The sequence below is a fragment of the Elgaria multicarinata genome, chromosome 16 (assembly GCF_023053635.1).
Source record: "Elgaria multicarinata webbii isolate HBS135686 ecotype San Diego chromosome 16, rElgMul1.1.pri, whole genome shotgun sequence".
Taxonomy (NCBI): Eukaryota; Metazoa; Chordata; class Lepidosauria; order Squamata; family Anguidae; genus Elgaria; species Elgaria multicarinata.
This window is the reverse complement of record NC_086186.1, coordinates 10,992,756-11,014,777: the sequence shown is the minus strand read 5'-3', so window position 1 is coordinate 11,014,777 and position 22,022 is coordinate 10,992,756. Positions and strand designations below refer to the sequence as shown.

General features: G+C 41.7%; 1 protein-coding gene across 2 annotated transcripts; it reads right to left on the bottom strand.

Annotated features, from left to right (window-relative positions):
• Positions 1-556: 556 nt before the first annotated feature.
• ADPGK (ADP dependent glucokinase) lies at positions 557-20,952 on the bottom strand. 2 transcript variants are annotated; one of them, XM_063142242.1, is made up of 8 exons: positions 20,881-20,952; positions 18,794-19,138; positions 17,050-17,275; positions 14,396-14,458; positions 13,088-13,208; positions 9,341-9,537; positions 6,952-7,050; positions 557-5,330 (listed from the first exon to the last, which is right to left on the bottom strand). In XM_063142242.1, the coding sequence occupies exons 2-8, from the start codon at positions 19,009-19,011 to the stop codon at positions 4,779-4,781; spliced, it is 1,476 nt and encodes a 491-aa protein (XP_062998312.1). In that variant the 5' UTR covers positions 19,012-19,138; positions 20,881-20,952; the 3' UTR covers positions 557-4,778. The 2 variants fall into 2 exon arrangements, with proteins under 2 accessions (XP_062998312.1, XP_062998313.1); XM_063142243.1 differs by having other exon boundaries at positions 557-5,327.
• Between the last annotated feature and the right edge of the window lie 1,070 nt (positions 20,953-22,022).

Sequence of the window (22,022 nt, the reverse complement as noted above, 5' to 3'; positions counted from 1 at the left end):
TAATATGATTAATCCATTTCAACCCCCGCTCCCTCCACCTGTCATTTTGCTGATAAAGAGCTTTTGTTTCAAACTTACCATGATTGCAATCTTCTGGGAAATAACATCCAGCAGCAATTTGGATTTTTTTCTGTCTTTGAGGGTGATACTATTTGCATAAGGGCTCAATTTAAGCAGAATGTAAGCATTATAGGACCTGTGGTCCCAGCCTGAAGCCTAAATCTTGAAGCCAATGGAGTTCTCTCATGGTGTCACTCAGTAGGATAACTCCTCAATTGTCTTTGAAGTTATTACTCGTAGCATAAGAAGCAGCAGAGCTGAAGCGGTGAAGGGCCACAGCTCAGGAGTATAACACATGCTTTGCATGCAGATAGTCCCACATTCAGTCCTTCGTATCACTCATCTGAAACCCTGGAGGGTTACTGCCAATCAGTGCAGACAATGCTGAGCTAGATGGACCAATGGTCTGACTTGATATAAGGCAACTTCTTATGTTCCTAACTCAAAAATCTGAAGTGTAAAATTACGTAATTACAAAAAAGGGGACACATTTGTGTTTTAAATGCAAAACAATGTTTAATGAAAACACCATCCATAGAACAGAATCCTATTACAAGCATATACATTCTTCTGAAACATCACACGCTATCCACAAATACTCATCTCATAGGAATTACACAGGCCGAACAATTTGGCAATAGAGGGTTTTGTTGTTTTTGTAAAAAGAAGAAATGCTTTAAAGGATGCTCTTTAACTCTTGCAAACTGCATCCGGTCCACTCCTGCTGTTATTTATGAAGTGAGAACAGAATGTGTAGCTTTCCACATCACAGGTGACTTCCACAATCATATGTCTTGGCAACTGCCTGGCACCAAGATGACTGATGCTATGTATACTCTTTGCCCAAGTAAACTAGTGCAGTCCATAGCCTCTTTCTGAGATTTCTGATGGGCCAAAGAGCTGTAGCAATCTGGCAGTTTAGGGAAGAAACTGCACTATTTGGAAGAGCAAAACTTTCACTTTAGTTGCTTCCTTCATATGGAACAACCAGGTACATAAAGCATGTTTACCTTTTGGCAAAAACTTCACCTAACAGCCATTCAACGTTTCAGCTCGAGGGAGGATGCACCTACTTCAGTATTTTACTTCACAAAATGGTTCCCCAGCGCAAGGAGAGTCCTAAGGAAAACTTGGCTCACACACACACAGGCCCTGACACTGTGCAGTCACATTGTGATTGCCGTTAAAGCTGCGACTGGCCTGTGGCCAAGTGGATTCACTCATTCAGCAGCTGCATTCTTAATGTAGTTTGAACAATTTTGTTGGACCCAGATGTGTTAGCAGTATGGAAATAAAACAGGAAGACAGCAAATGCTGGGGGAAGGGGAAAAAATTATCCAGGTACACAGAAATATATTTGAGGCCCACAGATTTTGAGTATCTTGAGAAGCAGTCTTAGACACAACCAGCTCAAGCTGTTGGCCTTCAATTGTGTTACACTTCTCTAGCTAGTAGGAGAGGTGTGCAAGTCTTGGACTCCCGTTCCTTCTCTCTTCCTGATGAGCAGGGTGAAGGAAATAATAGATAGCACAAAACCAGCTTTGGTTCTACCCAAACATGATGTCTGTACCACTTTTTAAATTTAGGTAGGCATTACAGATTCTGGAGATCCTAGCAGGCAGTGGGTGGCAAGGCCATACACATAAGACAAAAAATATTATACAAATGAAGCCTCTGACATGTGGATTCGAGTAGGATAGATTTAAGACGTGAAACAAGATATGGAGTTAAGACAAATGTACCAAGCACCACCACTGTGAAGCTGCCCCCCTAGTAAAATTCTGGAATAAGCACAAGTTGTATAACAGTGATTTCTACAGTGCAACCTTATAAACCAAAGCAGCTATATCTTGGGAATAAAGCTACACATTTAACTGTGATTTATCCTATCAAAAGAGAAAATGCAAGTGATGTTTTTAGCTTTACATTTTAGGACTACTAGTATGGTGGTGTAGTGGCTAAAGTGTTGGACTGGGTGTTGGGAGATCCTGGGTTCTAGTCCCCACATGGCCATGGAAACCCACTGGGTGACTTTGCGCCAGTCGCAGACTCTCAGCCCAACCTACCTCACAGGGTGGTGGTTGTGAGGATAAAATGGAGGGGAGGATGTCCACCGCCTTGGGTTCCTTGGAGGAAAAAGGGTGGGACATAAATGCACTAACACAAAATAAATATTGATTATACTGTCCTTGCGCTCACTATTCCAAGATGCCTGAACCCAGAAGCCCTTTCAATTGCGTTGAGAACATGTTTGCATACTACAGCCAAGCTCTGTAGTATATTCTGTTGTTGAACATTCAGCCAAGCAACGCTCAGTCATGATCCTGGATTTGTGGTCTTCCCGTAACAAAGAACTCTCTTTGCCCTTCTCAAGAAATCCTGTTCATGCATACGAAAGCAACAACATCCTTATATATTGATGTTGTTTTGGTAAGAGTCAGTCCTTGGACTCATGACAGCAAAAGGGCACATTCAGCTGGAAATAGTCAAGGCTAGCAGCTGGATAGTAAAATGCTGTGCACAGGTGGAGTGCACTCGACTGAGGCACTTTCTGCTGCAAAGTGCCAAAAGAAGCCAAATTACTACCAGCAGAACTGGCTTCAAACACAGTTCACTGCCTAACAGGTGTAAAGCAGGGATAAAAGCAGCAGTTTCATGTGGATAAGATCAAGGTAGAACGTAGGAAGATACTTTTTACCAGGCCAGGCTATTTGTCCATCTAGCTCAGTATTGTCTACTTTGACAGGCAGCAGCTCTCAAGATTCACAGACGGGGGTCTTTTCCACCACTGCCGCCTGTTCTTTTTAAACAGGAGATTCTAGGGAGTGAATATGGAAGCTTCTGCATGCAAAGCATGAGCTCTTCCTTTGGCTGCCAGGCTGGAAATGTGCTTGGCTGAGAGAAAAATAGGCATGGGTAAGCGGGAGTAGAAAGCAGAGGAGGGTTTAGAATGCTCCCTCCTACCACTTCTCCACCTGGAATTAATGCCCCACCTCTATTTTACAGCTGTTCAGCAGTGACTCATAGGTAAAGACATGGATCTGCCATAGTTACATCTAATTCCGTGTTTAAACGCAGTACTAAATCAGCAAAGAAAACGCTTCAGGTAGGCAAACTCAAGGCCACTTGATTCAATGCTAGTGCCCAGCCCAAAGTGAAATAGTGCCCAGCCCAAAGTGAGGCAGCTGGACAACCATCTATCAGGGATGCTTTAGGGTGGATTCCTGCATTGAGCAGGGGGTTGGACTCGATGGCCTTGTAGGCCCCTTCCAACTCTGCTATTCTATGATTCTATGAAAAAACTCTTAACATTTGGTTACAGAAATTCAGCAGTGGAACTATCACAGATGATTCAAACAACTTCTTGAAAATTGCTTTCAAAAATGGCCAAAGGATCTTCATCTAAAAATCCAAACTACTTTTGTCAGTATCAAAGCCATTTGGAATAAGTGAGAATCATGTCTGATCACAGATGTAGACCTGGATTCCCTGGTCCAACCCACACACCCCGCCTCTAGTTAATATACCACCAGCAGATTTTGCCCTCACCCTGAAGCCTGTTCTCAGATTCTGACGATTCTATGTAGTTCTACCACTACGCAATAGAGTGAAGAAAGGAGTGGAATGCATGATTGAAGTCTATATACATGAGAACCCAAAGCAATTTCCTTCCTGCAGTCATGTGATCCAAACATGCCAGAATCTGATGCTAATACAGCGGTCCAGGAATAGGAGAGTGCCAATTTCCCTAGTCTCCCCCACAGCTGAAAATGTTTCCTGTCGTTAGGAATCAAGGAGTTGTCTCAGGATTTGTGCAACACATTACATTGCTTTGGCATCTGCTCAGGTTCAATGCCACTTGTCCCACATTATGCTAGGAGGGGAGCAGTTCTTGGAGACACTCACCTCTGGCAGTGATGACCTCCCAGTCACTGCCTGAAATACAAAGACATGGCCTACTAAAGGCCAAAACAACTTGGTATGCAACTACTTGCATTCTAAGAGTTACTTTGTTGATAAAAGAGAAATATATACATCTGATATAGCAATAGAAATAAAACAAAACAGAGAGGGCCAAAATGAGAATACACCACCCAAGGAGGTACATCTGATAAAATGCCACCTTACAATATTTTGCCATGTCATGGGTCTAAATGATGAGAGCACAGTTCCGTATCCTTTCCAAATAATTTATGACGCTTCCATCTTGCCGACCTCCCAAAAGAGCTGACTGAACAATTGTTTGTGCTATTCGCTTAGGAGAACGCTCCCTTGGACTGCTGAAGCTGAAAGGGTAAGCAGTTTGATTACACCACTACCAAACAAGTAGAAGGTTGGCTCTTGCTATATTAGGAATGTGATGAAGGGGTAACAAATACCCATTACTTTTTGCCTTTCCAAAGATGTGACAGTGTGAAGGACCAACTTATCCTTCCTGGGGTAACTAGGAACGACTGTCTCCTAGTGCCCAGTTTCTGAAGTCACTGCAAATAAGATCGGCTCATGTAAAGCAAAAGCTGCTTTGGCTTACGTTATCACTTTGAGCGAAGTGTGGCCACTGTATACCTCACCACTAAATTGTATGCATCCCTGTGGCAACACCCAGCAGCTCGACTGTGCTTAACTCTTTGGTTCTTGCATTGCACACTTAACTTCCAGCCCATGTCCGCATGGTCCAAATTTTTGCGGAGAGGTAAGTTGTATCTTATTTCCGTAGGCTAATGAGGGTAGATTTCTGAATAAAGGAGTCCTTCGGCAGAAATGGCATCACCAAGGCCAACAGTCCGCAAAGGAACTTTGCACACTAGGACAGGAGTGTAGTGGAATGTGATCCCGCCCCTGTGCCATACTGACACAGGCTCATCAGGATTTAAGGAGACTCTAGGGGCCTCCTCCATCTTAGAAGTGGCGAACTCCAGTGGTGCTTTAAGGAAGACTCGGCTGGCATCAATCGTTTTAGTGGCACAAGCTTGCGCCCCTGCCACTCTTGCACCAGCAGCGACAGCTGCCACCTGGTTGGCCCAATAGCCATCCACAGTAGCCAAGAGGTGATAGGCCAAAGTGTGAAAGTGGATCCGAGTAAGGTCTGATGCTTTCGTTGGAGTCCTGCCACGTTCTCTTAAGAGCCAGAAGAGAATGTCGCTGACAATACCCACATCCGGGACACCGTTCCAGGAAGCGAGCGAGGCATGAGGTCCAGAGGCCGCCTGAGTGAGGAAGAGCAGCTCCTGTTCATTCAAGCCAATCGAGTTGACAACAGGGAAAACCTGCTAACAGAAACAGCAAGTGACAGATTGGCTTCAGAGGAGTCTACTACTCAGAAGATTAGGGTTTGACAAACAGATATATAAACCAGTGCATGCAAAGTAGGGCTGTGCAACCTGAGCAACTTGCTAGAAGATGGAATCTATCACAGTTTGCTAACTGAGGACCCCTCTGGCCGAGATACTTCTCCCGTTTGGAGATGTAAAACTTCCGGAAATTTTGAGGCCACCAGGGGGGGCGGGGGGGCGGGGGGGCGGGGAGCAAACTTTTCTTTCCTCAGAAAAACTGGAAATTTGGGGGAATAAGCAATACTTTTTTTATACAGTGCTCTCTACCAAAAAAAAATCATTTTGTTGCTTGGACAGCGAGGGGGGGGGGGCGGGGAGCAAACTTTTCTTTCCTCAGAAAAACTGGAAATTTGGGGGAATAAGCAATACTTTTTTTATACAGTGCTCTCTACCAAAAAAAATCATTTTGTTGCTTGGACAGCCTTCCCAACATGGTGCCCTCTAGATATTTTGGACATCAGCTCCCATCATCCTCAGGCAGCATTGACCAATGCTGGGCATTGTTGTCTAAAACATCTGGAGGACACCAGGTGATGGAGGGCTGCTTTAGGAACATAAAGCAGCCTTCCTGTTCCTAAAATTATATTTTAAAACTTTGAAAAGTAAACTCAGTAAATGTGTAATTTTTGTCTGAATTTGATTAGTACTACATGAAATGACTGCTACAGCATGAGAAACTTAGGACTCTATAGAACAAAACCCAAACTCAAGAATGCACATTTACTGTCAGGAATGCAAAATGGTGATTCTACTCACAGGTTGGGAAACTGAGCATAAATGTCTATCAGTAAAATATACTTTAGATCAAGAATTCTGATAAGGAATGAAAGAAATAACTACGCTGGGAATCCTACAGAGAGGATTAAAAAATATTTCCCCCAATGGCTTCATTATTTCCAGACATTTTACGTCTCTAGTCTTTCTATATAAGTGTTTGTCTAGAAATCATTTTAGGGGGAATAGAGGCTTTGTATATAAATATTTGTTTTTTATTCGTTCAGTCGTTTCCTACTCTTCGTGACTTCATGGACCAGCCCACGCCAGAGCTTTCTGTCGGCTGTCGCCACCCCCAGCTCCCCCAAGGTCAAGTCTGTCACCTCCAGAATCTCATCCATCCATCTTGCCCTTGGTCGGCCCCTCTTCCTTTTGCCTTCCACTTTCCCTAGCATCAGCCTCTTCTCCAGGGTATCCGGTCTTCTCATTATGTGGCCAAAGTACTTCAGTTTTGCCTTTAATACCATTCCCTCAAGTGAGCAGTCTGGCTTTATTTCCTGGAGTATGGACTGGTATTCAATTTCGGGGAAAACAAAATGGTCCTTGGAAAAACCCAGGGCTTTCTTCTGACTTTTTCTGGATATTTTTCTAGCCCTTCACTTCTCTGTTCTCCATATTACTAGAGAATGCAGCACATGCTATGTTACACATCTCTTGCTACCAACATTCCAGCATCACTCAAGTGCATCGCAAGGTAAAGTTACCCATTTCTCATTTAAGGGAGATATCAAGGAGTTCATTTACTGAAAGCAGAGTACGGAGCACGCTGTGCCATTTTGATTACCTGATGAATTATTTCACTCATGAGATGTGGGTCAGTCATACTGGCCAGTTCCAGATGTACAGGGACATCAGTGGGGATGTCAGAGATCGAAGCTACAGCCTACAAAAACACAGGGAATAAACTTCCATTAGAGGAAAAGAACAGAAAGAGGAAGACTTGGCTCAGAAATGTACTGTACCCAAACCTTGAGTACTATTATATAGCAAACAGGTTAAGACATATTGTTGAAGCAATTTTAGGGGTAGGGGACTTAGAATGGATGGAGGAAAATACATTAGGTAATATTGAGTTAAAATTGCAGAATGTATTTTTTAAGGAGAAAGGGAAGGGTAAATGGCTTAATGATTTAGATAATCACTTTTTGAAGTTCCATTGGGAACTTTGGAATAAATATAAAAAGGAACTGCTTTCAAGTAATTCCTCCTTAACACCGGTGATAATGCTAAAGAAATTTCCTGAAAACTTAAAGAATAGATTAAGCAAAGTTTTAAAAGAAAAAAACAAATTGAAATTAAGAGAATGGTTAAGGGGGATGAATACAAGAGAGAGGTTGGAAGAAGTTTTAAAAGATTTGAAATTAACGTGGTTAAACTATGGGCAATTGGAACAATGGACTAAAAATTGGATAAGAGAAAATGGAGAGTGTGGAGAGAGGACGAAATTTGAGGAATTAATTGAAAAAAAGAAATTGATAAGGGACAAAATATAGAGACAAAAGGGTTAATGAGTCAACTATATAATATATTAGTTGAGAAAGGAGTGTTGGATAGTGTCGGGAAAGTGGTTTGGGAGACTGATTTGAAGATACAAATAGGACAGCAGAGATGGGAAGGACTATGGAGACAGAGAGTGTTGAGAAATATGTCAGTAAGAATAAAGGAGAATTACTATAAACTTGTATGGAGGTGGTATTTAACTCTTGTTAGATTAAATAAGATTAATAATCAGCTTTCAGCAGATTGTTGGAGGGGTTGTGGTGAAAAAGGAACGTATTTACATATGTGGTGGGATTGTAAACATGTGCAAAAGTTGTGGAAGATGGTGTTCTTTGAGATTGAGCAGATTGTGGGATTTAAAGTAGAGGTTACACCAAGGATTGCATTACTCTCACTGCAAGAAGAACTTAAATGTAATAAAGAAACGAAAGAACTGATAACGAACCTGCTGACGGCTGCGAGGCTGATTGTAGCTAGGAACTGGAAGATGCAAGGAGACTATTGTATTGAAGAATGGTATAAAGAAGTGTGGGACATTGCTATAAATGATAAATTGACATGTAATATTAAAATGAAAAGAGGTATAGTAAAAACGAATGATTTTGAGGGTATATGGAAAAAGTTCCTAGAGTTTGTGTTCTCTAAAGGAAGTGGGAAACCACCAACAGAAGAAACTATGAGTTTTTGGAAACAGGAATGAGATCCCGAGGTGGGGGGAGCACTGTTATGTTTAGTACAAATATGTTTAATAGGTTAAATTAGAATATATGATATTAAGGCAATTTTATGTTTATGTATCAAGTGATTTTTATTTGCTGTTTTTGTTGTTGTTGTATATTGTTTAATAATAAAAAAATTTAAAAAAGAAAAAAAGAAAAAAAAAGAAATGTACTGTGACATATACTGCAGATGAGCAGATTTCTAAGGTTGCAAATGAGAAAGTCCCAGTCAACTTAACAGAGCTTACTTCTGAACAGGTAGGGGAGGGGAGAACTACCGTGATTTGTGGTAGATTGGCATGAATTTCCACATCTCAGTTTTTTTACTGCAACAAAACTACTTTTCCCACCTAAATTAAGCTTCTGAAATGAAGAAAACTAGAGGTAACCAGAAGTAGACTTTTGTATGATCAGACTAAGCTCAATTCAGTTCTGGTACTGAAAACAAATTCCTACACTCAAAAATGCTCTCTTTTTTTTACGTAGTTCTTCGATTCTAAGACGCCATCGATTGTAAGACACACACTAATTTCAGTATCACCAACAGAAAAAAAGCTTTGATTCTAAGAAATAATAAATGCACCCGTGAGTCTATGACGCACCCTGTTTTTAGAGATGTTTATATGGGAAAAAAGTGTGTCTTAGAATTGAAGAAATATGGTAATTCTACACGTATATCTTCTTTGCACTAGTCCTGGTTTGTGGATCTTGGGGTTCCAGTAAAAGGCAATGTAAATCCGACAAGCCTGAAGTCTGACCACCTCTAATGTATAGGCTTGCGCTGTAAACGAGCTAGTGGTCAGACGCTCATGGAGTGCTTCTTGTAGGACAAGAGATTGACTAGATAGTTCAACATGCCCAGCATAACGACAGTAGGGCTGATTTTTAAAAAAACACCCAAGGAGAACACCGTGGAATAGAATTCAAGAGGAAACAAAATTCTCTGGCTCTTACCTCTAGGAGCCTCTTTTGACGGATCTCCTTGGTCTGTCCCTCCATCATATGCAGGCCTGAGAGCACCACCAGGTCTGGCTGGAATTCCTCCAGACTGGACACAAATACTTCTAACATGTTCATTGCCCCATTAGACATGTCATGAGAGAAGATGAAGCGATTGGCAACTGGGGCTCTCAGCTGTCCCCACTGTTCACCTGAGGAACAACCCCCACAAATACACAATTATATCACGTGTATATAAATAGGCATCTATATTAATTACAGTGTTTATGGTTTCTTTTGATAACATGATTATCAGATAAACGACCTGTCCCCTTATCTCAAAGAGAAGCTCTTCCTTGCTTTATTTAAGATTGGGCACTGTGTTGGTATAAAAATAATTCAATGCAGAGCCAGTTTCTATTTAAGCAAGGACATGTGCCATGCTCCTACTCCCACTGCATCAAGCAGAATGGAAGCACAATAGATGATTTTAAATAAACACTAAATAAATAATAAAATAATAATACCACCACCACCTTTTCCCCAATATTGGGACTCAAAAAGGCTTTACAAATTAAAACATGTACAGTTAAAACAGATAGAAATATACAAAAATTTAAAAATAATTAAACATGCTATTAAAACATTTAAAAACATTTAAAATATGATTTTTTAAAAAAAAAAAATCTCCAATATATGAACAGCGCATAAACATTAGGCATTAGAAGCACAATTACGCACAGCATTTCATTCTCACAAAGCATATGCTCATCCTCATTGTCATGGTAAGAAAACCAACCCAAAACGTGTTTCTACTTCTCAGCACCCAAGCCAGGAATGCATAATTAGATCAGCAGAATCCTGGGATATTGGCTGAATTCCAATTCTTCTACAGAAACCAGGAAACAGGTTTTCCACTGTTTTGTATGCAGGCATACTTGGGACTAAGAGGGTGGCAATATTGCACCAAATGGGGACGGGGAGCATTTACAGAGCTCTAGTTCAAATGGAAAGCAACCGATTTAAAACAGCTTAGACTGCTTCTTCACCTAGCAACCTACACCGCCACAGGAAACCCAGTAGAAGTACCAGATTAAACTCCAACACTGACAGCTGCTAATACTGATAACTTAGATAGCTCTTAGCATCCTTGACTCTTATGGAACTTGAGATATAAATCGTAAAGCTAAAGCCAGAAACACACTAAGGTTTTACATCTTGCTCCTGTGTCAGCAAAGCAATTTTTTCAAATCCTCAAATTTGCAAAACTTGGAAGTTATTGAACTCTATTTTTTTTAAAAAAGTATTTTCCCCAGTAAGTAGCTGGACACTTCAAAAAGCAGGTTTCCTCACTCTCTAACCCTGGGAGCATCAAGTATTCATTAGAACTCTCAGAGAACACTTCCCAAAACAAAAACATACTTTTGTCTTTGTTTACAAAGACATTTGTAAACCGCCCAGAGCGCTTCGGCTATTGGGCAGTATAGAAATGCAATAAATAAATAAATAAATAAAATAAACATAATCAGAAGTGACGAACTATATGGATGTACCCTCTTTAAAAGAAGAGCCACTCCTAACAAGGCTCTATCCAGAATACTTGTAATATTAACACAGCTCTATTAGGATCTTCCACCCACATACGCAGTTCAGAAATAGTGCACTTACTCACCACTAAAATGCTATCACGTCCAAGAAGAAGAACACATTCAATATCAGCTAAGTGCTGCACTTTTGTTGTTTGAAAGGGGAGATATAGTTATCCTCTAAGTTAGGACTACTTTATTAATCAAATCCAGGTTTCTTTCTTTTTGCGAGTCGTCATGAGACATTTGTTTAACACCCCCCCCAACATTTTTATATGTTTCAGGAGGAAACATGTGTCAAACGCCATCAAAAGTACAATCTGATGCTTTTCCTCAAACTCTTTCAACTCAAACAGGAACTAAAAGAATCAGAGACCACCAATTTCTAAACTTAATGTCAGCACCAACTGAAATGAAGTTGTTATTATTTATTTATTTATTTATTTATATAGCACCATCAATGTACATGGTGCTGTTCTTTCTTGCTGAGTAAACTATAACAGAAGCTGCCTCTTTTTAAAGCAGCTACATGCAACTACTTCAGGAAATACAGGCCCTAGTCACAGCAAAATATTGCTCAAATTTCTGTAGTTCATTCACACCCAAGTTTTGGAACTCATCAGTTGCCATCAATTACAAGTGGCACATGCATGGTTAAATATCTGTTTTCTTCAATCAGCACAAACCCTGCTTTAAGGTACACTGCTTCAATGTACATTGCAGGGCAACCTGGCCATTTAAAAGCATCTGCGACATCATTCATAACCATATTTTATTTGTTTTGCCATATTTGGAGTTAGGTAGTTTCTCCACCAGAGCCCAAAATGTGAATCAGCTCTTACCATGTCAAGAACTCCTTTCACTCATACACATAATTCACTGTGCAATCTCCATGTCCAATCTTCAGATGCTAAGAACTTAAATTGACAGCAAAGAGACCAGAGAGTTCCTAGAGATGCTGGTTTCCAGATAATCAGACCAAGCCCCTGAATAACTGAAATGCATCTTCCATTGGACTACTACAACTAACATGTCGGAACAAATTATTAAAAGCAAGGGATTCTTTATTCAGCAAGATCAGCTCAATGCTCCACTGCCGTGCAGTCATATAGTACATTAGACACTCACTTGATAGCCCCTTTTCAAAGAACTCCACATCTAGGACAATACCAGTTATATTTGTATCTTCCCAAACATATCGTTGTCTAGTTTTCTAATCGCATTTAAGAAGGGAGGTAGGAATTAAAGGGAAGTAGGAATTACATTTTCTAGATGAGGTTAAGAAGCAAATTTAAAATCAGCTCACAATAACCACCCACTTGAAAACAGCTAAATAGGGATGTGCTCCGCTTCTCTTCGGTTCAGAGAAGCAGGAGCGAGGCGGCCTAATTCACCTCCGGAAAAGACGGAGGCGAAGAGAGTCAGGGGGGTTGCGGATCATCCATGCGGTGGCGCCAGGTAAGGGAGCAGGGAGGAGGGACACTTACCTTCCTCCGTCGCGGGCTTCAATTGAGGCCCCGGTTGAAGGCGGAAGTGAAGGCCGAGGCCTCTTCCGGCTTCAACCGGGGCCTCAATTGAAGCCCATGACGGATGCAGGTAAGGGGGCGGGGTGTGTGTGGTTTATCTTGTGCCGCCACCGCCCATGTAGAAACGGCACCGAAGCCAGATCTTGCTCCGCGGAGCGGGAGATGGGCGGAGCGGCGCGAAGAGGATCAGGCCCAATCCGGATTGTCCAGATCGGGCCACGAAGCAGATTGGGGGGTTCGTGCACACCCCTACTAAATAATTAGAAGCAATGATTGAACACGGAAAGAACACACACACACCAAAGTAATGACCAGCAAAAGCAGAGCATGAAGCAGCTGCCTCATTTAATGAAGCAGCCCTTTTCAAACTAATATTGTTCATCTTATTAGTACTTAGTACCAGTACAGTATTTTTAAAGAAATGCTCAGAGTACACTGCAATATAAAAGTAAGCCACTTTTAGCCCCTCATTACAGATGGGAAGCTGAGGCTGAGAGATACTGGCTACCTAGTGGGTTCAGAATTGCAAACTGAACAGCTGACAACCAGCTCCTTTGTCAGCTCCTGTGCTTCACCATAACCTACAACACATGAATATACACTTAAAATAATACAGCAATAGGTCTTTTGTATCTTCCAACGAAGCGTACCTTCTTGATACTCCAAAATAAGGTGAAATTCATCCTGTTCTTGCATTGATTCTGGAGGGACAATTACATTTTCATCAAGCAGCTCATGGAGTTTAGGACCAATTGGGCCACACAGCAGAATCTAGAAACCAACAAATTGATAGTCACATACAGTTAGCAGCATCTCTCAAATTAGTCACACTATAAAATGGATTTCAGTCTATTTACTTTTCTGTCCTACTCCAACATAGATACACCATGCATGCAGGCAAAGTATAATATTGTCAGAACATTTCATATTATAATACCTATGAGTAATAGGCTCTTGGAAAGTCCCAAAGCCATTCCAAAGGGACACTTCAGGACAAAGTGAAAAAGAGAGTCAACCAAACTCAGAATTTTGCAACCAGTGCACCAATTAAGTGCCCAAATGTGACATTTCTACACTGGCAGCTAAATAAAAAACAGGATATGGATGATGATTACAGCTGAGATCTAAAAGCTAGATTTCCTATAAAAAAAGAGTGAGAGTTTATTTTCTCTGATTAAAAGAAATTTAGTACTGAATCTGAGCTACTAACAATAAGAGCTAGGGAATATTATTTGTGTTCTGCAACATCTACAAATTTGAACTTTACCATAATTAAAAGTTCCATTTTCTCCTGTCCAAGGTAGTAACATGTAGACAAATTCTACACACAATACAAGAGCTAATGAATTAATAATTTCTTTCCAAAGGGATAGTGAACTGCTATTTAGGACTTGCCTCTAATTCTTTTACTTGCTGATATGTCTACTCACATTTGCTCACTCAAGGCAGCTTCACACATTCCCCTAACATGCTGAGCTGCTATTTTCCTAACCATGTAATGCTTCCTATGGCCAGAGGGCAGTTTCTACTTTTCATTAGAGCAACACACTTCACACATGCATGCCTCTTTCAGCTAGAAGTGCTGGGAGCCAAGAACAACTACAATGTAATAAATGAGCATGCACAACTGCCCTTGCTTATGCCTTTTTCCTTATTTCACACATTATTCTAGAGTACTTTGCCTGCATGCACCTCATTGACTTGCCAAAGCATAATCAAAAAGGCAGGCAGGACATAGGAGTGCCTCAACGGATAGCATCTAACAAGTGCACCATCAGGAGAGGTCAGTGTCACCAGCGGGAAGTGAACTCATCTGGTGAAAAACCTTTCTGTGTTATGGCTATATATGCACTAGATAAGAGGAACTGATTAGATATTCTGCTTCATGTTCTTAATAGGAAAGCCAACGACAGGATGGAGTATGCTGTTATAGATAAATCTGCGTTTGAGATCCTTACCTTCAGGTTTGGATGTGTTGCAAGTTTCTGGCCAATGAGAGCAGCATTCCCTCCCACATACAACTGTTAAGACAATTCGAGCACAAGTTTAACCTATAATTTCAATATTTACAGAATTGTAGGCCTGTTTTCAGAGTAAAACCCTCCCAAAGCAGCATACAAAAGATAATTAACGTCATATACACAGCAGGGCTATTATGCTTCCAAATGATTTAAATTTAATCCACTTGCAATGCCTCAAATGCAGGCCCCGAATGTGATCCGTTCCGCCATGCTTAACCACCAAAGTGCTTCCCAGCCCTTATGCCTTCCTCCTCCATAGTTCCACCTCCCTCCTTGGATGTCCAATTCCTTAGTCTGTGAAATGTTACTTTAATGGTGGAAAGATTCTGGAATTTGAGCAGCACTTGCTTTTACATTTAGTCCTTCGCATCTGGCAAGCAGTAATTCAAACAACATGGAGCTGTCTTTATGCACAATGGAGGAGAAGCTGTGGTTTCCTCCCCTTCTAATGGCCTCAGCAATGGCAGCTGGAGCTGTACTGAGACACGATGGAGGGTGCCTGACTGCTGTTTCCTCACATTCTGATGGCCTCATATTTATTTATTTAAAACATTTCTTAGCCACTTTTCAGGGCAGAAGCCCTCCCAAGGCATCTTACAACCATAAAACAGTATAAACACTAAAAGCAATAAAAGCATAAATAGTAAAATACCAGTTAAAAATAATAAAAGCTAACAGTAAAAATTAACAATAAAAACAAGGGCAGTAGCAGCAGAACAGTATTCATTTATGTGAAGGCCAAAGTAAAACAGAACATTTTTAAGGCTTTTTTAAAAGCCTGTAAAGATGCTGCATGGTGGACCGCCAGTGGGAGTTCATTCCACAGGTGTGGGGCCACTGCCGAGGAGGCTCTCTCCCATGTGGAGAACCACCTAATTTCTCTCTTACCTTATAGAATTGCAGTCCTTTACACAGCTTGATATTTGCACGTTTCTAGAATGTAACCATATAGCATTTTGCAGAATAACTATGTTCCCTATCTTAACAAGTCATATGCCAAAGCTGGAGCAGCAAGGCTGTTCTATCCACTTTGGCCATTAGCTGCTGAGTGAGAGGATTTTCCTTCTCCTTTCCCTCCCTGCAAACAGGTAGCACAATTTCTATAGCTAACCTTCATAAGCAAACATTCCATATTCCAATTATGGTTAATGGTTCTTTCCCCACAAACACAGAAAGACATCATGAAGATTACATGCCCCAGTCCACTACTAAATCCCCTAGTTTAAGTGGAAATGAGATAGGCCCTAACTGAGTAAGAGCAAATCTAATAAAACTGAGCCATGTTTCTTTCAGGTCATGCAGAACGCCTTTCAGATCCCAACGCTCAGGTAAATAGAAACATTATAAATTGAGGAACTTTAAGATATTGATCAAATCCTAAATTAAGTCAAGACTAAAGGCAAAAGGAGGCAGACAAGCATAATAAAATAAGCCTTCAGCTCAGAGGGGATTTAGAACTTTTCGTACCACAGAAATTGCTGAACAGGATTGGTTATATATCTTTGCACAAACTTACATAGCTTAAAAAATACCCAGAAGATCCACTGTTAACCTCAGCAGTAGAAACACGTTATTCCAGAAACCCTGGATTTAAGTGGCCTGGAAAGACTGGTTTGTGTTAATTTTGCAACATTTGGAAACGTTTCATGTTTACATTTTTAAGCCACTTTTACACACTGCTGTTTACAATTTTAAATAATTACAACACTTCCTTTGCAAGGCTTGCCTGATCTAGCACCAGTTTTGTCTCTTCAGTTTGACATATAAGGCAATACTCTAATGCTTTTACTAAAAAACACACCAGTATATATAAATCAGATAGATATTTATTAGAAAATGGAGGAGGGCTTGCAGTGAAGCGTTTCGGAAAGATTTTAAAAACTGCTGGGGCACTTGATACAAACTACTCTGTGTGGCTTTAGCTTTGTAACACAGCAACCCATCTTTGTCAGATTGAGTTTCACGTATCTGATGAAGCAGAGTGAAACTCATGCCAAAATAAATTGCTTTGGGTTTGTTGGGATGTTAACCGCCTCATCCCACTCCCTCTCTCTCCACTCCAGAATAAAGTGAATGACCAAATGATAGATATGATGATTATTTCAACACAGGATCTCTTCAGACCTAGGAGATTAATTCCAGAGAGTTTAAATCTACCAGGATGAGAGGAGATCTGGTGTTCAAATAACCATTGGAGCAACCATTTAGTCATTCATTTCTCCCTGCAGTGAGGACAGCAGCAAGCAAGGCAATGTGAGAGGATGAAGTTGTCTGCCAAGCTCTCTCTAGGGACAACGTGCCCTTGGTCCCGAGTGCCACAACAGTTTGTGTTCTCTTGTTCTACAGACTAACATAGTTACTCTTCTGGAAAATGTGTACAATTAGAGGAAAATATCCACACCGTGGCTGTTTAGTAGCTCTACAAGAGAACAGAGAGAATAACAGAAACCTATACCATCTAACAGTGAAACAACAAAGAGTCTTCGTTACCTTGACTGCTGTGGTTTGTAGTATAAATGAATGTTTGACATCTGCAGTATTATTATATGTCACAAAGACATGAGCAATGTGTTCCAAAGTAAATAACGTACCTGTGCCCCAGGATACTCTGAAGCAGTCTGTGCAATGTGGTGGAAAGACTCTTCATCACTGAAGAAGCGTTCAGCAGCAGCTCCCTTCCCCATGAAGTGGATGAAGGCTTCTTTCAAATCTGTTGTGGAATGCAAGACTGAATGGTCTTGTCCAGCCCCAGCATCTAAGCCCAGGGCCTGCAGCAAATTCACACCAGAAAGGACCACGTCTACACAGGCATTGACCCTGCAGAAAAGTGAATCAAGATACAACCTAGATGAACTCTAAGGTCTGCTTTCGCAAGGCAAAAATGCAATCAAGCTTCTTTTACAATTGCTTGGCGAGTGATCTGTAGAATTTGTCAGGAAATGCTAAATAATCATATTGCTACTCTGTACCATGCAATCCTACTCAGAGGTCCTCTTGAATTCAATGGGACTTACTCCCAGTTAAATGTGTATAGGATTACAGCTTTCATGCCTGACTGAATCTCAAGACTTTTCATACATTCTGTATTTGAAATGTTTTGTTCACATATCCAAGTAACGCATAGGTGCAATGTACAGAAAACCTCCAACCACCATAATTTTGTCAGCTCCAGTTCAGGATGCAGCAACTATAGGAAGATGACTGCAAGGCTTCTAATACAGGCAACACTAATTAATTATAAGAACATAAGATAACACACATCCCCCTAGTATACAGCTAAAACACTTTTGCTAGCAATTCTGAAATTCCATTTCTTGCATCTTTAAATGGGATTTCAAAGTCACATTGAACAGAACATTCATAAGTCTACATAGGGCTGCCCTCCACTTTCTGCACTCATTAACAATACTTGCAGCCTGTAAGTAACGCACTGGAGGTTTAAAAATATCCTAAAGAAGCAATTCTAAACCTACTTACCTGGGAGTAAGCCCCACTGAACTCAATAAGCATTTATGTAGAGGACTATGCTTAAAGTTGTGAAAGCACCCTTCATAGTACGAATCTGATTCTATTTATGTGAATGGAAACTGCTAATTTCAGTGGGCAAGGATTGATCTTGAAGGAAGAGTAAGCTATACATCTTTGCTTTGCCATTCATGTTCACTTTACCAAGAAGGCATACTACAAATCTACCACTGCAGGAAGCCCTAGAACCTTTTTAAATGTCCGCAGTACTAGAACATATGAATTTAGAGTGCCTCCAAGTATAAACAAAGTAGCTTTCCATCACCACAAGGCAAACCGGGCCACATACTTCTAGGACTGCAAGAGGTTTCTAGATCTCACTTTTCTAATCCACTCATTTTTAAACAAAGCCTCCAATACCAGACACATGGGGATGGGGAGTTTTTATTATAATAGTAGTTCTCAAACTATATTCCAAGAAACTCTGAGGTTCCTCAAAAAGATCAGTGTTAACAGACAAGGTTCTGCACGAGCCAACTTTTGTTCCATCTTCCCCTGCCATGTACTTCCATACGCAAGTGCGTTGGGCGTGTTCTAAATCATATTTTCACTTTGCACAAGGCAAGAGCAAAGCCTAATAGGACTAGCTACTGCCCTACACTGAAGTAGGCACCCTAATAAATGGCCTAGTATATCCTGTATGACAAACATGCAGAGGCTTCTTGACAGACAAGCTGACATGGAAAGGGCTCACACACAGCAAAAAACCCCGAGCACCGTTGCTCTTCAGCAACAACAGCTGTTTCTGTAGGCTGGTGGTCCAAAGGACACTCAGAGCAATCTGCACAATAACGTCACGAAATCACTCACCCAACAGCAACTCTATTCCACTGCTTGGCTGGTCGGGTGATAAGTGCATCCCAGGCAGCTGACATACTGCTCTCTGGGGACGCAAGATCCCCCTGCAGTTGGTAATGGAAGGAGCCTGAGATATACTCCAACACGGAGTCCGGCAGATCAGAGTCCAGGAGGAAGATGTAGCCTGTAGCCAGAGCCAGTAAGGCCACACACACAGACTTGTGCCACATGATGGTGTTTCTAAGCCAATGCAGTGTGCAAGAATGATCTGTACGGTGTGGTTTTCCCAAGCCTTGCCAGAACACTAGATTCTCCCCAAAATCTCCAGCTTCAAAGACTGTTATTACTTTTCACAACCTATAAAGACATGTTAAAATATGAACATTAGACTTTGTACAGCAATCCAAGACTCATGATCATATTCTTTCTTTTTCCCTCCTTATCTTTCTTTTGACTTTGTCCCCCCACTCTTTTTGTACACTTTCTTTTTCAGTTCCTCCCCTTTTTCTAGTTGTCACTGGGTTTTTTTTTAATTTGTTTATTCAATAACTTCAAACCCCCCACAACATGTCGGGGTTGGCCAGATAATTGGACTTGGGTAGGAGGCAAACCCAGGCTCAAGGGATGAAAACAGACCCCAAAGGCCAATGATCCCTGGGGGATTCCCACATTACTTTTCAGAGAGATTCCAGAGCCCCCAAATGAACTTATGACTTTGCCCTATCCCAAATCAGGTCATTGGTTGATCTAGCTCAGTGCGTTCTCCTCTGAGTGACAGCGACTCGTCAAGGTAACTGGAGGTCCTTTTAACTGGAAAATGCCAAGGATTGGACCTGGGGCCTTCTTCGTGCAAATCATGTGATCCATTACTGATCTACAGCCCTCTTCCTCCATAAACCCTTGGAGATGTCCTCAAAAACTTTTTAAGGGGACTCCAAATCCCAAAGTAAAGTGCTATGCACATGGATGGTGTTATTACTATTACTATTACTGTTCAGCGGTAGTAGTAGCAGCAGCAAGCAAGCAAGCTTCCGTGAAGTGTTGCATTACATAGCAAAGCATGATATAAAATTCTGGACTATTTTTTATTTAGTAGTAGCAGTAATAATAACAACCCAAACATTATAGTAGTAAAAATAATTACATGTTATGTGCTGCTTTTCTACGCAGTATATATACCTCCAGGTGACTTAATACTACTAACAGGTATTAGGAGCAGTAAACAACCTTGAAACAGGTTTTGGATAGAAAAGCAGGGTATCAAATTCTGAATTATTATTCAGTTGTAATACTTACAATCCAAAACGTTGTAGTAGTAACAATTCAACATGTTATACGCTGCTTTCCTATGCAGTGTATACTCAAGGTGTCTTACTACTTCTCACAGGTAATAGCAGTAAGACACCTTGAAGTATTCACCGCGTAGAAAAACAGCGCAGAACATGTTGAATTGTTGCTATCCAACGTTTTTATACACCTTTTTTTTAATGCAATGCATATTTTAAGGTTTATTACTACTACTACTATGAACAGGTAGTAGTAATAGGTCATCCTGAAAAATGCGTTGCATTAAAAAGCAAGGTATGAAAGCATCGAATTACCACTACTAAAACTTAATTCTATAACCCACCTCTCTAGCTAGGCAATGCAGATTAACCTCACAGCAGCCTACTACTACTAAATTCTGGAAAATAACCTTTCTACAGAGATGATGAGCAAAAACCTAACTGCGTGGGGTTAATTCCACCTGCCTCTCAAATGAAGCCGGGTTTATCTCTGGGGGTCGAGAGAGGGAATGAGAGAGAGAGAGAGAGAGAGAGAGGAGGCAGTTGGGGAAATAAATACATAAATCAAGTTTCTTTCTTTTCCCTCTGAATGAATGGGAGGGAAAGCAAAAGCACAGGAAAAGGGTAGAAAGGAGGGAGCGGGGAAAAGGGAAGAAGAGGGAGGGGAAAGGAGAGGCCCATTTTGAGGGAAGGAGCCTCTTTATAGCTGGGAAGGAGGAGCGGAAGCCCACCCACTCACCCCTGACTGACTGACTCCCCCCACCCCAATTGACGGAGACCCTCACGAGGAGAAAAGCGCGGGCTCGCATTTACCTCAGCTGAGGGAGAGGCCCACGGGGTCGCTTGATTTCCCCCCTCCCCCCCGCAAGACCAGCCGAGTTTCTCCTCAGGAAATGTGCCTCCCTCTGAGGGGAAACCCCGCCGGAGCTGGGGCTTGCTGCCCTGAAGCGACTCTCTCCGCCCCCGGCCGGCTACCAGCCACGTCCTAGAAAAGGCCGGCTTCTGAGAAGGCCCTCCCTTACGCCATCTCCGTACTGGCTGGCCGCGTTACTCGGCTCCAACGCCGCCGTAAATGTCGTTGGGGAATAAGCGGCAACCGCTGCGCAGGCAGCGTAGCCGTCTGCGCGCCCCTCCGTTATTTCCCCGAGGTAGGCGCTCTTCGTTTAGCGTAGCGGCCTTTCCAGAATTAGGAAGTGGGCCCGAAGCCGCCTATAGGGAAGGTATAGCCTGAGCCGTCCATCAAAGGGAATGTACCAACAATGATAGGAAAGGAGGGGGGGGGGGGAGGAGAATCACGTGAAAGGGTATACATTTGGAATGCGCCGAGAATGAAAGGAAAGGAAGCGCCGCCTATGCAAGGAGAACAGATTCGGAACAAACCACCAGGGAAAAGGGGGGGAGCGGAATGTACCATGGCTAGGAGTACCAGGAGTGGATATATGGCTTTTTTTAGAGCTGTGCACAAATGGCCACTCAAAATCCTCCACCCTATGGTGATGAAAATGTGGGGGGAATTCTGAACAGTGTCCTTTAATTTCTAGGAAGCAAGGAGAGAAAAATCTCAGGAATTTCCTGAAAGTTTTCTTTCCCTCATGGAAGAGGCTTCCGTTTTTCTGCCTCATTCTCAGGGCATTTAAAAAATTTTTTTTGAATGTGTGTTGATAGTGTCTTTTTAGATAAGGTGGCTGAAGGTAATGTCTATATTTTCCTTTCTATTACACATCTCACCATTACTCTACAGTTCCCCAGGCTGCCTTGCACTTCCTGATCTGAAAAGGCCCAAGGGGAGGAATAAATCCCTGATGTGGGAAGTGCAAGAATATTTATTTCCCTTGGCTGGGAAGTGCATGACATGTACACGTACCGGTAACCCCCCCCTCCTCTCCCTTACTTGCCTCCGTCTGCGGTCCGTCGGCTTCTTCAATTGAGCCCGTGGTTCAGCCAGGAAGTCTGGG

Excerpts from the sequence above, each read along its gene's own strand:
- ADPGK (XM_063142242.1), bottom strand. The coding sequence starts at position 19,011 with ATGTGGCACAAGTCTGTGTGTGTGGCCTTACTGGCTCTGGCTACAGGC. Across the intron at positions 17,276-18,793 it reads TGGAATAGAGTTGCTGTTGG|GGTCAATGCCTGTGTAGACG; the intron begins GTGAGTGATTTC and ends ACTTTTCTGCAG. Across the intron at positions 5,331-6,951 it reads TGAGTGAAATAATTCATCAG|CAGGTTTTCCCTGTTGTCAA; the intron begins GTAATCAAAATG and ends TGTTTCTGTTAG.